Source organism: Dipodomys merriami, unplaced genomic scaffold (genome assembly GCF_024711535.1).
Source record: "Dipodomys merriami isolate MVZ:Mamm:240054 unplaced genomic scaffold, mDipMer1.0.p SCAF_55, whole genome shotgun sequence".
NCBI lineage: Eukaryota > Metazoa > Chordata > Mammalia > Rodentia > Heteromyidae > Dipodomys > Dipodomys merriami.
The window spans coordinates 2,535,614-2,553,733 of record NW_027206124.1 but is presented as its reverse complement, the minus strand read 5'-3'; the positions used below and the strand labels follow the sequence as shown (position 1 = coordinate 2,553,733).

At 58.6% G+C, this 18,120-nt stretch overlaps 1 protein-coding gene across 2 annotated transcripts; it reads left to right on the top strand.

Annotated features, from left to right (window-relative positions):
• On the top strand, positions 1-16,765 carry Sun2 (Sad1 and UNC84 domain containing 2). Of its 2 annotated transcripts, XM_069999553.1 has the most exons (18): positions 1-220; positions 3,335-3,477; positions 4,379-4,569; positions 4,722-4,853; positions 5,235-5,330; positions 5,499-5,592; positions 6,588-6,664; positions 8,360-8,484; positions 10,751-11,005; positions 11,425-11,502; positions 11,826-11,869; positions 12,172-12,325; positions 12,591-12,812; positions 13,069-13,153; positions 13,462-13,577; positions 13,689-13,856; positions 14,035-14,127; positions 15,369-16,765. In XM_069999553.1, the coding sequence occupies exons 2-18, from the start codon at positions 3,356-3,358 to the stop codon at positions 15,480-15,482; spliced, it is 2,166 nt and encodes a 721-aa protein (XP_069855654.1). In that variant the 5' UTR covers positions 1-220; positions 3,335-3,355; the 3' UTR covers positions 15,483-16,765. The 2 variants fall into 2 exon arrangements, with proteins under 2 accessions (XP_069855654.1, XP_069855653.1); XM_069999552.1 differs by lacking the exon at positions 1-220 and having other exon boundaries at positions 2,013-3,477; positions 6,594-6,664.
• Positions 16,766-18,120: the final 1,355 nt, after the last annotated feature.

Here is an 18,120-nt window from a genome sequence, read left to right as displayed (position 1 = left end):
GCCCAGCCCCACTCGCGCAGCGCGGGCTTCCGCCGGCAGCTTTGTCCACCTGCCCGGCCCGCTTCGTCCCGCGCCGCCGCTCGCTGTGCGCCGGAGCCCCGGGGCCCGGCTGCCGCTTCGGGACACCGCCCGCGGATCCGTCCGCGGGAAGGGGGCGCGCCCAGGCGTCGCGACAGGCCTCGCACGCCCCGGGCCGCGCGCGGAGCAGCCGCGGCAGCAGGTAAAGTCGGTGGTGGTGGGGTCGAGCGTCCGCGGCCCCGGGCCCCGCCGGGCCCCCGGGTCACACCCCCTCCCCCCTCCCCCAGCGGGCCGCTCGGGCCAGGCTCGAGTTGCCGGGCCTGCTTTCTCCTCCCCGGGCCAAGCTGGGCCGGGCTCCAGCCCCCGCCGGGCGGGCGCACACCCCCGGGCCGGCCGGGCCCTGACGCCCCGCCCCCGGGCCCGGCGCCCCGCGGGCAGCGCCAGGCGGGGCTCCCCCAGCTGCCCGGGCCACTCCGGCCGGGTCGGCGCTGGCAGCTCCCTGCCCGCTCGGCGCCTGTGCGAACTCCGGGGCTTGGAGAGAGGCCCGGGCCGCTCAGTTCAGAAACAAAACAAACCGGGCCGCGGGCGGCGGCGGGGGGCGGGGCGGGGCGGGGGAGGGGAGGGCGGCCCGGGCGGCCCCCCTCGCCCCCCTCCCGCCAGGGAGGGCGGTGACCCGGAGCGCGCGACAGGTCCCACGAGGACACGCGGTGGGCATGTGTCCTGGGAGTGGACCTGTCACGCGCAGGGCCCCCAAGATCTCGCTGGGGTCTCAAGAGTGAGCGGATCCTGCCGGCCCGCCTGTGATGGGGCGGAATTGAGAGAAGGGTGTAGGTCAGCTCACGGGTGTTGAGAATGTGGTTTTAGGGTGTGTGTGTGTGTGTGTGTGTGTGTGTGTGTGTGTGTGTGTGTGTGTGTGTGTGTGTGTGTGTGTGTGTGCGCGCGCACACACGCGTACGCACACACAGGTACCAGGACTTGAACTTAGGACCTGGACACATAGCTTTTTTTGCTCACAGTGTTCTATCACCTCCACTTCCGGCTTTTTGGTGGTTAGTGAGAGTTAAGAATCCCGTTTGGGCTGGCGTAGAACCTGGATCCTCAGATCTCAGCCTCCTGAGTTGCTGGTGTTTCACATAGGCAGGGGCCTGACTGGAATTATGTTTTGTTTCTTTTTTTTCTTTTTTCAGGGTTTCTTGGTTTCCTGCTTGGGGGAGTGTCTGTACTGATAGGCAAAAGAGTTGAGTTTCTGGGGGTTCACTTCTTGTTTGTGAAACTCTTCAGTGAGACTAAGTACAACAGCAGCCCGGTCTCTGGGAAGTGGAGGCAGACCGGCAGTTTTCAGCCACTTAGCACCCCACCTCCCCACCCACCTCGGGGGAGTGTTGGAGTTCCTGCCAAGAGTAGCATGGGTACTGTACAAACATGTATCTGCCCCTGGGTGAAGGCTTCCTCAGCCTGCTGAAGCAGGGCTAGGGTCAAGAGTTTGGTGCGCATCTGTAGCTGTCAGGTGAGGGAGGCTGCCAGTCGAGGGGAGTGGACTGCCTTATAAGGAGTGGAATACAGCCCAGGACCTAGGCCAACTTCCTGCTCTGGCTACTACCGATTGGTCTCTTTACTAACATCAGCTAAAGCCAGGATAGGACAGCAGATGGGCATTCCCACCTGGGTAAATGCCAAGTAGCCCAGACAGGAGGCTACTTGTTTTCCAAATGAAGGCACTCTAGGCTGGATGAACCTGACCTTCTGGTTCTCACAGTCAGAATTGAACAGTGTTAGGGTATACCCACCACACTGCCCTGGCAATTGGTGGTTTCCATACCTACCAGGAGTATCAGAAGAAGTAAAGAAACAAATCACAAGTAGTAGGAAGTCTTGAGGGGGCTTAGGATGCAATTGCTATTTTGTAATATCCGTGCTACTTGGAAACTCCAGAACATTGGTAATCTGAGATTGGTATTTGGGTTCCCAGAAGTGAAAGGTTAATCTTCCTCATGTGGGGGACCCTGCCCTTGGCCAGGTCTTTTCACTTTGGCCTCTTTGTCCTGATTATCAGTCACTGCCTTCCGCGCTGATTGGCCTGTAGGCTTGCACTGACTGTAATGCCATGCTGCTACTTCGCCTCCCTGGATTGTTTGTTAGGAAATATTTGTGGTGTCATCACAGTCTGCGGCCCTGTTCCCAGCTTATTTAGAGCTATAAAAAGACTCCAGTTGAAACGCACAACACATTCCCAAAAACAACTTGCAAACTCTTTAGTAGAGTAGAAAGCCCTGGACGCTGCCACCTGTCAGGTCTAAGCAGGGATCCTGTCACCTCCCAGTTGGGTGATGGTGGACATGGTTCCCATCCGCTCGGTGTCCCAGGCTCTCCCCTGACACCCCCCTCCCCCATGGGAGTGGTGATGCCACCTGGACTGACTCGTGGGCACCACTAATGGGGTTGTGCAGGGGAATGTGTAGGCATTCAACCAAGTATCTTCTCATTACATCAAGCAATGATAAGAGTACAAGAGAGGCCAGGCGCCTGTAATCCTAGCTACTCAAGAGGCTGAGATCTGAGGATCACGGTTCAAAGCCAGCCCAGACAAGGAAAGTCCGTGAGTATGGCTAAGAGGAAGGAAAAGAAGGCACACTCCATGGACAGAGCAGCAGCTCCAGGGCGAGGGCAGGGTGGAGGGTGGCTGGGCCAGAAGGCATTCTGGGCAGTGGGGATTGAAAACCAAGTCCTGATTAGCACCTCCGAGGCCCCTCCTGAGTGTGAGAGCCTCGGTCACACACCAGCGCTTGAGGCGCTCCTCATTCTGGTTCACACAGACAGTCCTGTCTAGGAGGATAAAGACAAGCAAACTGACCCTTAGAAAGCCTTGTGGAGCCAGGTGCCCATGACTCACACCTGTAATTCTAGCCACTTAGGAGATGAGATCTGAGAACTGAGGTTTTGAAGCCAGTGATGGCAGACGAATCTGTGAGTCTTATCTCCAGTTCACCAACAAAAAGCCAGAAAGGGTATAGCTTTGGCTTAACAGCTAGAGTGCCAACCTTGAGCAAAGAAGCCAAGGCCCTGAGTATAAGACCTCGTTGGTCACAAAAACAAACAAAAATAAATAGATATGAAATAAAAAATTAAAAGAAATAAAATTAAAAAGGAAGTACCACGTCGGAGGCCGGGCTGGGGTCGTAGGCAGCTGGGTGTGAGGGCTGGAGAATGCTTCGCAGAGGCCCCAAGGCACCCACGTCACAGGTCACAGGGCTGCTCCGCCCCAACGCGGATGGGCCCGGCACAGCCTCCAGTCTCATGTGTTGTCCTTTCCCCCCAGCCGCTCTTCAGGGAAGGAGGCATGTCTCGCCGCAGCCAGCGCCTCTCGCGCTACTCCCAAGGGGACGACGATGGCAGCAGTAGCAGCGGAGGGAGCTCTGTGACAGGGAGCCAGAGCACCCTGTTCAAAGACAGTCCTTTGAGGTGGGCACGCGGGAGCGCCATCATCTCTGTCCCCTGTGCTGTGTGGACAGCAGGTGGCTCTTTGGGTCCGGTCGTGGGGCCTGAACTCTGGGCCTGGGTGCTGTCCCTCAGCTCTTCAGCTCAAGGCTACCACTCTACCACTTGAGCCACAGCACCACTTCCGGCTTTTTTTCTTTTTGCTTATGTGGTGCTGGGGAATCGAACCCAGGGCCTCATGCATGCAAGGCAAGCGCTCTACCACTGAGCCACCTTCCCAGCCCAGCAGGGGGCTCTTTGACCTGCCACCCTGGGCAGAGACCAGAGGCTGCTATTGGCTCAAGAGGTCCTGCCTTTCTATGAGGATGGCAGTGCCCACAGCCCCATCTTCTCCAGTCGGTGTGAGCTGGGGCAGGAAGTGGGGAGGGGCGGCTTGACACACATGCCCGGCCGGAAACCCCCGTAGCTCTGCTCATGGCTCTCCTGCTGCGACAGGGTGTGGCAATCTGTCCATCTCCCCTGGAAGGTCTCCTCAGTTGGCTGCCACCCAGGTTGGAGACACGAGGCCCCGAGGCTCCGGCTGGCTCTAGGAGGCCAAGTCTGTTTGGGTTTTCAGTGGGTTGTAGAAATTACTGGCCCATTAGGAAGCCTGGCAAATCCTGTGGCTTTGAAGTTGGAGATTGTCTTTGAACACTGGCTTTATCCCTAACTAACGATCTTGCCTGTCTCTGGTGAGAATCAGTGATATCAGAAACAGAGAAAGTACCTGTACTGGAAGGTAGGCAGGAGCAGATGGGGGCGGGGCGGAGGGGGTGTTGGTTGCCTAGCAACAAAACCAATCAGGAGCACAGAGCTGCCTTGGCTGTGGCTTCCTGTCCCCGGCCGGGCTCACTTCCTTGCCCCTTCCCTCATGACTGTTCCACAGGACCTTGAAGAGGAAATCCAGCAACATGAAGCGCCCATCCCCAGCCCCCCAGCTGGGCCCCTCCTCGGATTCCCACACCTCCTACTACAGCGAGTCGGTGGTCCGGGAGTCCTACATAGGCAGCCCCCGGGCCGCCTCCCTGGCCAGGAGCGCCCTCCTGGAGGACCGCCTGCGCAGTGAGCCCTACTGGAGTGAGTGTCTGCAGCCTTCCTCCCGGGCTGTGCTTCCTCATCCTCAGTGTCCCCCAGAGGCCCCCTGGAGCTTGCCCCCTCGGAGCACCCCCTGCCCCAGGCCTCCCACAGCTACTGGGAGGCCCAGGAGCACTCATGTTCTTCCCTGCCAGGTGAGGACCTGCAGGTGAGGAGGAGGAGAGGAACCGGGGGCACGGAGAGCAGCAAGACCAACGGGCTGGCTGAGAGCAGGGAGGACTTCCTTGGCTCCTCCTCAGGCTACTCTTCTGAGGATGACTTTGCAGGTGGGTGCTCCTCCCTGCCCCCTGAGCAGATTCCCAGCCTGCTGGGGGCCAGGGGCGGCCTGGGCAGGGCCACCTGGATGGGGAGAGGGCAGGGTATACGGCTGCCACTCCTCGCCCAGCAGGTGCTCCATCACTCACGTTAGATATGCAGGTGAGCCCCACCTCTGCTCTGTACAGCGGTTCCAAGGATTGTTGGCAGGGAGAGAGACGCAAACAAGAAGCTGTGGTTGGAGGCAGAGCATCAGAAACCGTCCCTCCTTCCTTCTGCAGACATTGCCGACCTGCTGTGGGCCTGGCCTCGCTAGGTGCAGGCAGGCTTCAGATCCCAAGGCCACCGCAGCCACGGCCCAGCCCAGCTACTCTCTGCCCCTCTTCCCACAGGCTACCCGGATGTGGACCAGCCTAGTTCAGGGTCTCGGTTAAGCAGTGCCGTGTCACGAGCAGGCTCCTTCGTCTGGATGGTACTCACATTTCCAGGTGGGTGCTGGCAGGACCAGGGGCGGGGGCACGCTGGCTCACGGGAGTGGGACCACAGGATGGGACGGGGACATCCTGGCAGGTGGGTGTGGGGTAGGCCAGGGAGGAGAGGAGAGGGCGATGTGCTAAATGTGAGACCAAGTCCTAAACTCAGTGGCTGCTCTTCAGGCCGGCTCTTCGGACTCCTCTACTGGTGGGTTGGCACCACGTGGTACCGCCTGACCACAGCTGCCTCCCTCCTGGACGTCTTCGTGTTAACCAGGTGAGCGAGCCCCTAGCCTAGGGAGTGGATGGGCAGGGGGACGGGGACGGGAGGGATGGTGAAGTGGGCAAATTTGCACGTGGCATCTCTCCCAGAGTCTAGGGCTACATGAAGCTTCTCTCAGCAGGCAGTGGACCCCAGAGCCCCTCGCTGCTGGTGTAGTGGGGGGGAGGTGTGGCAGGAGGGTGGGACACGGACACTATCAGTTCTCTATCAGTTGCCCTTCAGCAGGATTCTGGAACACAGATTATTTCTGTGTGGACACTTCCTCCTAAATTCACCCCACATGTGGGGTGGCTTTGCTCCCTCTGTTAGGCTATGGGGTTCTGCCCCAGAAGTGGGGTTCCAGGAAAGCCCAGCTTCCCTTTCAGGCCTGTGGTGGTCAAGGCCTCACAGAGTGCCACCTAAGGATGAGGGAGACTCACCACAGCCCAGGGCCCGGGGAGGGCTGGGCAGCTGGCCATGGCTGAGAAGAGGGAAAAGGACTAGTTCATGCCAAGAAAGGTCTCACCTAAAAGAAAATGGTCCAGTCTTGGGGCTTGAACTCAGGGCCTGGGTGCTGTCCCTGAACTCCTTTGGCTCAAGGCTAGTGCTCTACCACTTGAGCCACAATGCCACTTCTAGCCTTTTCTGAGTAATTTATTAGAGATAAATTCGAGCTGCTATCCTCAGATCTCAGCATCCTGAGTAGCTAGGATTTACAGGTGTGAGCCACCAGGGCCTGGCTGGCAGTTTATTTTTCTTCCTAACTTTTCTTGCTTAGAAGCTCTCTAAAACATGTTTTAAGTTTTGCCAAGACCACCTTACTTATTGTTTATAACGCCAATAAAGTTCACAGCGTCAGCATGCCTCCCATCACTCAAAGACCAGCGGATAATGCTCTGCTGTTCAGTCTGGTCCTGGTGCCATGAGCAGCTTAGGAGAACTGCTCTAGTGTAGGACCTGGGAGAGGCATGCAGAGGTAGAGAATCCTCCTGTGTCTGCTTCTTCCCGAGGTCCAGGCGCTTCTCCTCTCTGAAGCCGTTCCTCTGGTTCCTCCTGCTGCTGCTCCTGCTGACCGGCCTGACCTATGGTGAGCCTGGGACAGACAAGGGGTAGGGAGTGCTAGGGGCAAGCGCAGGATGTGGCAGGTGCTGGGCTAGTGACCCAGTGTGGCAGACAGAGCCCTGGGCCCAATGCTTCCCACTCTCAGGCTGTCTGGGGCAAAGGAGAAACACGCCATCTATTGTTGTCCTGAGTTGGGGAGCCACACTGTAGCTGTAGTTAGTACAGAGCACCCCAGAAACACCCCGTGTGCCATCTGGGCAGGAACCCAGCCTGGGATAGACGCCATAAGCAGGAACTCGGGTGCTATTATTAGTAGCAGTTCTTTTCCCTCCATTCCACACAAGGACATAGTCTGTGAGTGGGTTGTTTTCACAAGATCAAGTTAAATCTTGAGTTGTTTTTAAGGCAAAAGCAATGAGATGGAAGGAGAGATAAGCACCCCCTTGAGCCCCAAGAGCAGTTGCATAGCAGCTGCCCTGCCTTGCTCTAGCCCGCCCTGGTGCCATCTTGTCATGTTTATGTCCTGTGCTCCTCCCAGCTTCACAGGAGATGCTTGTGTGGCCCGGGATCTCTTTTAATGATTATACCAACTTATAGTTAAAGGTGGTGCTTTATTAGTTTTTCAGAGAGAGTTGATTTTATTGGCTTAACATCTACTCCACTTGTGTTTCTTTTCAAAATATCAGGGAAGCACATTTTCCCAAAAGTTGGTTTCCTTTTTGTTTCCTGTTACAAGAACAGCTTGTTCCTACCCAGTGGAAACTGGGCATTGCCCTTACAATAATAATGGTCCTTTCTAATCTTGCAACATTCTGTCCTGCAGCCCTTTCCCTGGCCTTAGGTCCATCTAACCCTCACATGGGGTGGGCAGGACTAGTGTCACGGCCATGTGGAATGCAGGTGGAGGACCTGCTCAGCTCCCTCTGTGGCTCTCCGCCTGTGCTGGGGGCTTCCCTTCCCTTGCTTATGACTAAGGAACCGAAGGCAGGTGTGGCCTTTTCTCTCTGTTCCTCTCCTCCCTCCTTCTCTGTTTGTGTCTTTTTTTTTTTTTTTGGTGTGTGTGCCAGTACCTAGGGCTTGACCTCAGGGCCTAGGAGCTGTCTTTTAGCTTTTCTTTGCTCAAGGCTGGTGCTCTACCACTTGAGCCACAGCTCCACCTCAAGCTTTTGGGTGATGAGTAGGAGATAAGAGTCTCACAGATTTTCCTGCCCAAGCCAGCTTTGAACCTCAAACCTCAGAGCTTAGCCTCCTGAGTAGGATTACAGGTGTGAGCCACTAGTACCTGGCTTATGTTTGTATTTTAATGTTTCTCTCTTACACACACACATTTCTCAAGAGTAAACAGCACAATGCGGCCTCACAGAAGGTCCATGTGTCTCTGTGTGTGGGTGTAGCTTTGTGCTCCGGTTGGGGACCATCAGCATCCCACGTTGGATCCAGTGCTGGGGAGTTTCCAACCCCCACATGGAGCCCCCTGTCTCCAGCCTAGTAATTCACAGGATTGTGCTTCAAGGCCAGTCCCAGAGCCTGGGGCCTTGGAGTCTACCCTCGGACCTCCCTAGCCAGTTAGAGCCAGTTCCTGTATGTCCCTGTCTATAGAATAGATGCGGGGTGGGTGCAGGGCCTGCAGGGGATGTCTGAGGCCAGGAAAATCAGAGCCCACGCGGTGACACGGGCCACGGGGCAGAGGAGATGGTAAGTAGCTGCTTCCTGTGTCCAGGTGCTTGGTATGTGTACCCGCACGTGCTGCAGACATTCCACCCTGCCGTGGCCTCCTGGTGGGCATCAGACAGCAGAAGGCACCCTGAGGTGTGGGAATCGAGGGACGCGTCCCCCCTCTTCCAGGTGAGTAAAGAGAGCACCGGGAAGATCTCCCTTCTGCCTGCCGCACCCCGGCCCCATTGCTGAGGAGATGCCATTCTCGCTGCAGCACCCCTTTCCCTGCTGCTTGGGGTGCCTTGGAGTCAACTGTCTTTAACTATGACTTAGAACTGTGTCCAAATATTCCGTGTGTGTGTGTGTGTGTGTGTGTGTGTGTGTGTGTGTGTGTGTGTGTGTGTGTGTGTGTGTGTGTGTGTGTGTGTAAGTCTGTGGGCCTTCTTGGTCTGAGCAAGGGTCAGATCATCTTGGCCAAGCTGTGTGTGTGCATGCGCACATGAGGAGTTGGCTGTGGGCCCTTGAGGGCGACTCTTGAACATGCACTGGCCTGGGCATGCTCCCAGGGCAGCCGGGCATGGGTCCAGCAGAGAGGAAGCAGGCCAGACAGACTGAGACCTGGATTTGGGAGTTGTACACCCTCCCTTCCAGCCTTGTGCTGAGGCCAGGCTTCGAGCAGGTTAAGCGGAGGGCTGTGGGGTCCCACTGCAGAGCGAGCCGACACAGGGCTGGAGCTAGTTTGTAATCTGACAGCTGGTATCTGAAGATGGGTCAGGCCCAGGCTGTGCCCTCCAGGAGCTTGCAGTCGGTCAAGGGTGACAACTAGATGCAACAAAAATGTGGTAGGGTCCCCAGGTCACTGAAAACCCTGTGCGTTTGATCTTGGTTTATCTGCTGCTGGATGAAATTCAGTGCCATATTTTTAATCTTATGTTTGTGGACAGTACATTGCTAAGAATAAGCTTAGTATTGTGTAAAGAATGACATTCTGTCAGCTACAACTTCCTTTTTTATCATTGAAGGTGATAAAAGCAACTTGGCTCCAGACACCTTTTCTGTAGAGAGGGGAAGTGAAGCGGAGTTGACCCATCTCTGCTTCCGTTTGCTCTGACCCCAGGGAAGCTGCTGGGCTGCTTGGAGAGGTTGCTGGGCAGGCACTGGACAGAAGCAAGACTATTTTCTTGCTTTTTGGGGGGTGCATATGCATGTGGACACATATGCTGGTCCTTGGGCTTGAGCTCATGACCCTAGGCACTGTCCTATAGCTTTTAGTAGCTTTTAGGCTCAAGGCTGGTGCTCTACCACTTGAGCTACAGCTCCACTTCCAGCATTTTGTTGGCTAATTGGAGATTTGTCTTTCCTGTCTGACTTTTCATCAGCCTTCTGAGTAGTTGGAGTTACAGGTGTGAGCCATTGGCACCTGCTTCTTCTTGTTATCCAGCTGATGAAAATGCATGGCCTATTAAAAAAAACAAGAAAAACAATTCCTATCTAAGACTGTTGTTCCTGAGACCTTTATGTTTCATAATTTATCTTGGCAAAGATCTTGTTGTTCAGCCAACTAAGGTTCTCAAAATTCATGATATATGTCAGGTGCCGACCTCAGGGACACCCCATTACATTAAAGATGAAAAAGGAAGCACTTTCAGACTACTTCCTCCTTTAGTCCTGGTTGTGTATGGAAGGAGTGAAGGCTGAGTGCCACAGCCCCTGGCCTTCCCCCCCACCCCGCCCTGCCCCCAGCCCACGTACCCGTCCATGGGGGCCTCAGGGCCTCCTGCTCTCTAGCTTAGCTTTTTCACTCAGGGCTGATGCTCTACTATTTGAGCCACAGCTCCCCTTCCTGCTTTTTGGTAGTTGAAGATCAGAGTCTCAAGGACTTTGCTAGCTTCATAGATCTCAGCCTCCTGAGTAGCTAGGATTACAGGTGTAAGCTACCTGCCCCCAACTTCCTGTCTTTTTCTTGGCTTGTCCAACTGTGTCAGATCCCCGCCCCCCCCACCACCTTTACTCTTTTTTTGTTGTTGTTGTTGGTTATGGGGCTTGAATTCTGGGCCTGGGCACTGTCCCACAGCTCTTCAGCTCAAGGCAAGTGCTCTACCACTTGAGCCACAGTGTCACTTCTGGTTTTCTGGTGGTTAGTTGGAGATAGGAGTCTATGGACTTTCCTGCCAGGACTGGTTTTGAACCTTGATCCTCAGATCTCAGGCTCCGGAGTAGCTAGGATTACAGGCATGAGCCACCAGTGCCTGACCTGCATCTTACTCTTTTGACATTTGAGTTCCACAGCATGTCCTGGACCTGCATCCTCCTCTCCCAGTGTGCACCCAGCTCCCTGGTCCCCATCTTGGGTTTCCCTTCCCTCTCTCTGCTGGCTGTCTCAGTGACTGCTCAGTAGGTGCCACGGTGGCTCTCCTGGTTCCCTTACCTCTGCCACCCTCCTCTTACCCGCCAGGCTGAGCAGCGCCTGCTATCCCGGGTCCACGCCCTCGAGCGCCGCCTGGATGCTCTTGCTGCCGATTTCTCCTCCAACTGGCAGAAGGAGGCCATTCGGCTGGAACGCCTGGAGCTCCGGCAGGGCAGTGCCGGCCACGGAGGGGGCGGGGGCCTGAGTCACGAGGACACCCTGGCGCTCCTGGAGGGGCTGGTGAGCCGCCGCGAGGCTGCGCTGAAGGAGGACGTCCGCAAAGAGGCCGCGGCCCGCATTCAGGTGGGAATGGGCGAGGAGCCCCCAGGGGGACCCGCGGAGGCCCCACTGCAGCATGTAGAGGCAGACTGTCGGCCCTCTCCTCTTTTCCTCACACTTGCTTGGCAGGCACCCAAGGGTCTAGTGCTTCTTATGCCTCGGCTGGCCTGGGCCAGACCCGCCTCTGCCTCCCAAGGAGCTGGGATGATAGGCATGAGTCACTGTCCAGCTGCCTCCCTCCTATTTAAGCTGGAGCGGTCCTACCTCCATCCCCTACCCTGGGTAGTGAGCCGAGCTAAGGGAGCCGGTGGGGTGTGCTGCCTCTGAGAAGCGCTGAGGCCTGAGGCTGAGATCTGGAGTCTGAGACTCTGAGTCCTAGTAGAAGAGCCCTTCCAAGCTGCAGGTTCAAATCTGCCACACCCCCACCCCTTGCTGTCTGACAGGAAGAACTGGGCGCTGTGCGGGCAGAGCATCACCAGGACTCTGAGGACCTCTTCAAGAAGATCGTCCAGGCCTCCCAGGTCAGAGCTGGGGCACAGGGCCTGCACTGGGGTCTGATGACCGTACTGGGTAAATGGGTTAACGTGCGCGAGCACACACACACACACACACGAGAGAGAGAGAGAGAGAGAGAGAGAGAGAGAGAGAGAGAGAGAGAGAGAGAGAGAGAGAGAGAGAGAGAGTGCAAGTCAGACAGGGGGCAGGACGCCAGAAAGACTGGGCAGTTCAATCTTTGGGAGACCCTGGGGCAAGGATAGTTAAGCAAAGAACCTGTCGGTCTTCCTCTGGGGATGGGTCTCTCTGATCTTCAGTAGTTCTCAGCCTGGGCTCTTCTTGTTCCCAGGAGTCCGAGGCTCATGTCCAGCAGCTGAAGTCAGAGTGGCTAAGGTAATGTCCATCATCTACTCCAGCCCTGCTTCCCACAGGCCTGGGGAACAGAGCCCAGAGCAAGGTTCTGACTGGCCCACTGGGGCGGGGGTGGGGGTGGGGATCCTGGTGCAGGATCCTGTGTGGCCGCCTCCAGCCCACAGGAACTGGGGCCTGGATCACAGTGAGCTGCAGGATGGGCAAGCCAGCTCCCAAACTGCTGGCCGTGCCCCTTCCGCACCCCTCCCCCCACCCGGTGCCTGGTGCAGGAGAGCCAGCTAGAGATCTTCTTCCTTTCTGCCCTGCTTGTCCTCTGGGACTAGGCTGACCCAGGAGAACTCTGGGAAGGAGCTGGGGCGGCTGGAGGCCCAGCTGGCCAACCTGCAGCAGGAGCTGGCGGCCCTGACCCAGAAGCAGAGCTCCATGGCAAAGGAAGTAGGGCTGCTGCCACAGAAGATCCAGGCTGTGCGGGACGATGTGAGTGCTGGGGGCTCTTTCCTCAGGGACCACCCACCCCAGGCTCCTGGGACCACCGCCAAGCACGCACAGGGCAGGCTCTGGCAGGAATGCCTCCTTGTTTCCGGTTGATGGCCTGCCGGCGCCTCTGCTGGCCTGCGTCCTCCCCTCCCTCCTCCCAGCGGGGCCTCTGCCCCGGCTGAGCGCTACCCTACCCGGCCCTGCTCTGCTCGGCTGTGATGCCACCTGCAGTCCTCAGAGGGAGTGACATGGTTTCTGTCCCCAGGTGGAGTCCCAGTTCCCCACCTGGTTCGGTCAGTACCTTCTCCGAGGAGGGGCCGCCCACCCCAGCCTCCTGCACAGGGAGGAGGTGCACACTCAGCTGCAGGAGCTAGAGCGTCAGATCCTCGCCCACGTGGCAGAAATGCAGGGCAAGTCCGTGAGCCAGGCCGCTGCTCTCCTGGGACAGACACTGCAGAAAGAAGGCGTGGTGGGGGTGACAGAGGAGGTAAGGAGCAAGTGCCCCACCCCTGCCCCGTGCCCCACCATGCTGCCTTCCTCCCTGGGAGCCACCTGTGTCCCGTGACCCACAGCAGGCGCCAGCGTGTGCTCTGCCCTTGATGTGGATGGTGTAGGCGTGCCATTCGAGCCTGGGCACCAGCACCATGCAGAGCGCAAGGGTCCATCCACGGATCCCAGTATTCCCATTGTGGCTGTACTCTCTGGGAGCCGAGTTCTCACAGGGTCTGTGTCCCCCCTGACAGCAGGTGCACCGGATTGTCAAGCAGGCCCTGCAGCGCTACAGCGAGGACCGCATTGGGATGGTGGACTACGCGCTGGAGTCGGGAGGTAAGTGTCACCTTCCTCGCTCTGCTTCGGTCCGGTCCCCACGGTGGCGGCAGGGTCCTGGACTCTGCCAGGGGTTTAAGCAGGCAGGGCTCGAGACCAGCCCCTGTCAGCTAAGCTAGACACCAAACTGACGGGAGCCCAAGGTACCAACCAGCATCTTAGTGGGGTGAGCTTGTGTCTTAGCAGCCTCGTGGGTCTGGGTCAGGGCCTGCCCGCCATGGGCAGCAAGGAGATGAGCAGTGGCAGTTCCTCCTGTGGCTCCTGCCGTGGCCTCTGTGGTGACCACCTGCCTTTCTTTCCTGCGTCAGGGGCCAGTGTCATCAGTACCCGGTGTTCAGAGACCTATGAGACCAAGACGGCCCTCCTCAGCCTCTTCGGCATCCCGCTGTGGTACCACTCCCAGTCGCCTCGCGTCATTCTCCAGGTGGGTCCTGGTGGGCGAGTGCCTCGATGGGGCCATGATCGGACTGCCCTCCTCCCCCCCCCCAGCAGCCAGGGCTGGACTCCGTCCTGACACGCCCTCCCTCCCCTCCAGCCAGATGTGCACCCAGGCAACTGCTGGGCCTTCCAGGGGCCCCAGGGCTTCGCCGTGGTCCGCCTCTCCGCTCGCATCCGCCCCACAGCTGTCACCTTAGAGCACGTGCCCAAGGCCCTGTCACCCAACAGCACCATCTCCAGTGCCCCCAAGGACTTCTCCATCTTTGTGAGTATCCGGCCCGTGTGGGAGTGGGAGGGCTGGAGGGGACTGGGAATCAGGCTAGGGCTGCTCTGGCTGGGAGGGAGGGACGGAGAGGAACAGATATGTGAAATGTGAAGCTAAGATGACCCACCACAGTCCTGGCCCCAGCCGGCCCCTTCCCACCATGCACGCTCTTCTCCAGGGGTTTGATGAAGACCTGCAGCAGGAAGGGACGCTTCTTGGCACATTCACCTATGACCAGGATGGGGAGCCCATTCAGACCTTCTACTTCCAGGTACGGGCAGCACCTGTGCTCCCAGCCGGTGGTGGGGGTCCCGGGGTTCGGACATGCAGCCCTGCCCCATGAGCCTCAGCTCGGAGTCAGAGGTGGTGCTGATTTAGCAGTGGATGGCACAGAGCAGGGCCACTTCTGGAAGAGCACTGCTGGAGTCTGTTTGATGAAAGGAAAGGTGGGGTGACCAGGACGCCACCATGAAGGTAGCCAGAGGCGCAGCCCCTTGGGGCCTCAGCCAAGGCCTGGCCCTTCACCCTGGGTGGACCTCTGATGTAGGCTGGCAGAAACGTGGATTTCTCACGGCTGAGGGGACCCAGGACCCTGAACTTGAACAAACCATGGGGGTATGTGTGAGGCAAGTGAGGGGGAGGTCCAGAAGAGGGGGAGGGGCAAAGTGAGGACAAGGCGCAGGGAGGCCTCCGCCCTGGGAGCACGGGGAGTGAGGGGTGCGGTGGGAGCTGGAGGCGGCAGTTGGGCGGACCTGGCTGTCAGGCTAAGGGGCGCAGCAGGAAAAGATGGAGCAGGGGACAGCCACGGTCTCCCGTGTCGGAGCACTGAGCGGGACTACTACAGAGCTAGGAGCAGGTTTGCCCACCAGTTGCAGGGTCTTGTGGGATAGCCTGGCAGTGCTGTGGGAGGACTAGAGATGGCCCATTTTCATCAGCTGGGAGGTAATGACTCAATTCCAGGTGGGACGGGAACTGCAGCGCTGATACGCAGGCTGGGCCTGAACAAAGGGTACAGCAGAGGTCAGCGAGGCTGGCGGAGGGCGCCATGCCAGGGCCTCACCCGGGTGACATGCTGCGAGCTGCGGCTCCCGCGCTGTGGAGCTCAGGGCACAAGTGTGGGAAGCGCTGTGCAGCCCACAAACACCGTCAGCCCCCAGCACCGGGGCCGAGTAGGCACATGAGAAAAAAGACAAAAGCAGCCCCGAGTGCTCAAGCCCTCTGCGCTGGGGCTGCAGCCAGCGTGATGAGGATGAAGCCACGCACGCGGGCGTGAACGCCCCTCCGCCTCGGCGGCCCGGCTGCCATCAGCCCCAGCCTGGACCCAGTGCCGGCTTGTGGGGCAGTGACCCCTGTCGGGACCGTGAAATGTAGGGGTCCTCGGAGCTTCTGAAGCCCCCTTGCTTTCAGAGCCCACAAGAAGAGCTGACTGGCCACAGGGGCTGGCTCCCCTCCCCTTTCTGTGTTGGTGACATGTCAAGGGACCACGTGACACTCTTAACCTTCTCTACCCAGACCCCTAACATGGCCACGTACCAAGTGGTGGAGCTGCGGATCCTGACCAACTGGGGCCACCCCGAGTACACCTGCATCTACCGCTTCAGGGTGCACGGGGAGCCTGCCCACTAGCCCCTTGACTTCTCACGCCTGCTGCCAGCCACGCGGGAGGCTTGCCCTCCTCCCCCAGCATCTGCCTCTGCCCAGGGAGTGGGCGCCCAGCATCCTACCACTGTCCCCCCGCCCCCCGACATGCTTCATGGGCATTCTGACTCCCAGGAAGCAAGAAGAGCCCCAGCCCCCGGGAGATGAGGAAAACTGTGTGCTTTCTCGAGTAGCAAGGCGGCCGGCACCCCCCCGCCACCTCGAGCTGCGGGCACGGGGGTATAGATGTGGCACACCATGGGGACGGGAGGTGAAGCCAACAGCCGTCACTCTGGTGGGAGGCAGGTAGACGGAGGAGGTGCCAAGGCTGAGCCACCCAGGAGACTAGGTGGGTGCATCGTGCAGGCCTCTAGGAGGGTGGGTGGCACCAGCCAGTAGGCATCTGGCGGAGGGGCCTGCTCTCCCCAGAAGGCAGGCTGTGGGGAGCCTCGGGCCTTGGACCCCAGAGTTCTTCTAGAAGCCTGCATTTGTCCTGGGTTAGTAAAGGCCAGGGGGCTTCTTGTACCTTGGAGGGAGCCGGCTTCTCTGAGCCACCGTCTGTGCCAGTGTGGCCTTCCCAGTGCTGGGATGGGCAGTGTACCCCTGATGCTAGGGTGAGGGCCCGCTAGTACCCCAGTGCAAGCTGTCCACATTCTCCCGTTAGTGGGGGACCCAGGAGGAGGGAGCAGGGGACCTCAGGGCTCTCCTGGCCCCGTGCTGTTCAGGGTTGCCAGCAGGAGAAGGGTTGTCTCACCAGGCCCCAGGGGCAACCTCAGCACCCCCCTTGGCTCTTGGCTCTCGCTTGTTTCCTGTCCGGCTCTCTGTGGGATGGGGTGGGGGTGCTGGCAGAAGCTCCCCTGCCCGGCGGGGAGACGCACAGCGCCTGCTGTATTGTGTATATATTTTTTCAAGGCTTTTTCCCCTTTTTTAAAACTGAAAAGCTAAGGGCTTGATTCCTAGCCCCGTTCTCTGGGGCCGCTGGGTAGCAGTCAGTTTCTAGTTCCTGGCTGCAGGGGGGCCTGGGCCTGGCTTGTGGGCAGGGGCTGCAGGCAGGCAGGCAGTCCTGCGGTACAGGGGTCCTGTGTAACAGGTCCTGCGTTACAGGGCTGAGCCTGACTGGGCTTCCAGGCCCACACAGCCCTGGCCCTCCGAGACCACTGGGGCTGGGCCTGTGCTCTCCTGTCACAAATGCTGCACTGTTGGTTCTTAATTTTTTTATCTTCAGATTCTAATTTATGGCTATGCAAAAATAAAATAAAGGATGCCCAGGATTGGTGGGGCGTGGTTCTTACCTGGCAATCACAGCACAGATGTTCTTGGGGAAGGCGTCACACCAGCGTCCCCCAAGACCCCTTCCCAAAGTTTAGAAACCCAGGACTTCCCGCTAAGCCCTGCCACGACGCTGCGGGGGCAACACCAGTGCTGGGGGGGGCCCCCTCCGGGACTGGCAGGTGGAAGTGAGGTGGCTTCCAAACCTCACGGGGCCCCTTATGGAAGAAGGGCCTTAGCTGTCTCAGTGCTGCTGAGCCAAAGTCGAATGTTTAGGATATGCTTCTCCCAGCCGAACCCCAAGTTCTCCCTGACCACAGGACCTTGCCCTGGCTGAGAACACCAAGGTGGAAATGGCCAGTGCGGATGGGTGGGGTCGGGAGAGGGCTCTGTCCCTGGATGGGGCTGGGCCTACGCTCTCCCCAAACCTCCTTACCCCAACATTCTGCTCTGTACCTAGCGCCAGTTGTAAACGAAGGCATACCCTGATTAGCAATGACACCACTGCACACACCGTGAGGGCTCGGGACCTTCATGCTCACATGTAACACCCGCTGGCCCCTGGCCTCACCTTACACTCAGCCCTGGCACTTTTCCAACCCAACCCAGGGTGTCCCTGAACTGGAGCTCATTCCTGTCACCCAACCCCACTGTGCTGGGCAAGCCCAGACAAAGCTTGTTGTGGAGGGGATCTGGCCACCTCTATGTCCACCTGTACCAGCCTAGAGCCTCCCAGAACCTGTCACCCACATGGAAGGGCCAGGCCTTGCCATTTGAGGCTGACAGATGGACAGGCTTGTATTTTATCCCCAGTGGTTAGCTGGGAAAGCTGCGCCCTGCAAGGACTTGCGCTGTCTGTTCCTGACAGTCAAAGTGCAGCCATGTCCCTGCTGGCAATGGCATCTCCCGAGCAGCCCCAGGCAGAGGCTGGAGCTCCAGCACACCAGAATGGTTACAGAGCACCGTGCAGACCCAATGGGGCCTCCCACCATGGACCTCGGGGGAGCAGCCTCCAGCCCCCTGCTGCCGTCATGAAGATAGAGCCCAAAGAGCAGGGTGCAGCAGCGGCTGGGGCGGGCATGTGGGGGAATCAGTATCTGCCTGCAAGCCCCACAGCTTCAGCCTCAACCAGAAGAGCCGTGTTAGCAAGGCCCACCTCGAGGGGACCCGGGAATGTGGACCAGACCTGAGAAAGGCCACCCAGCAGTGCTGGCTACTGCAGACTTGGCACTGCCAACGGCTCTCTGGCCACCCAGAGCCTCTTGCTGTGGACGAGGCGAGGGGCGTTCATAGGCCCGTCCTGGCTGACAGGCAGCCAGCTCCCTGCAGGTAAAGCTGCGTTGTCCTGCGGCCGCCC

Coding starts and splice junctions, on each gene's coding strand:
- Sun2 (XM_069999552.1), top strand. CDS start 3,287: ATGGGCCCGGCACAGCCTCCAGTCTCATGTGTTGTCCTTTCCCCCCAG. Junction 5,593..6,593: donor GACGTCTTCGTGTTAACCAG/GTGAGCGAGCCC, acceptor CCCGAGGTCCAG/GCGCTTCTCCTCTCTGAAGC. Junction 12,326..12,590: donor TCCAGGCTGTGCGGGACGAT/GTGAGTGCTGGG, acceptor TTCTGTCCCCAG/GTGGAGTCCCAGTTCCCCAC.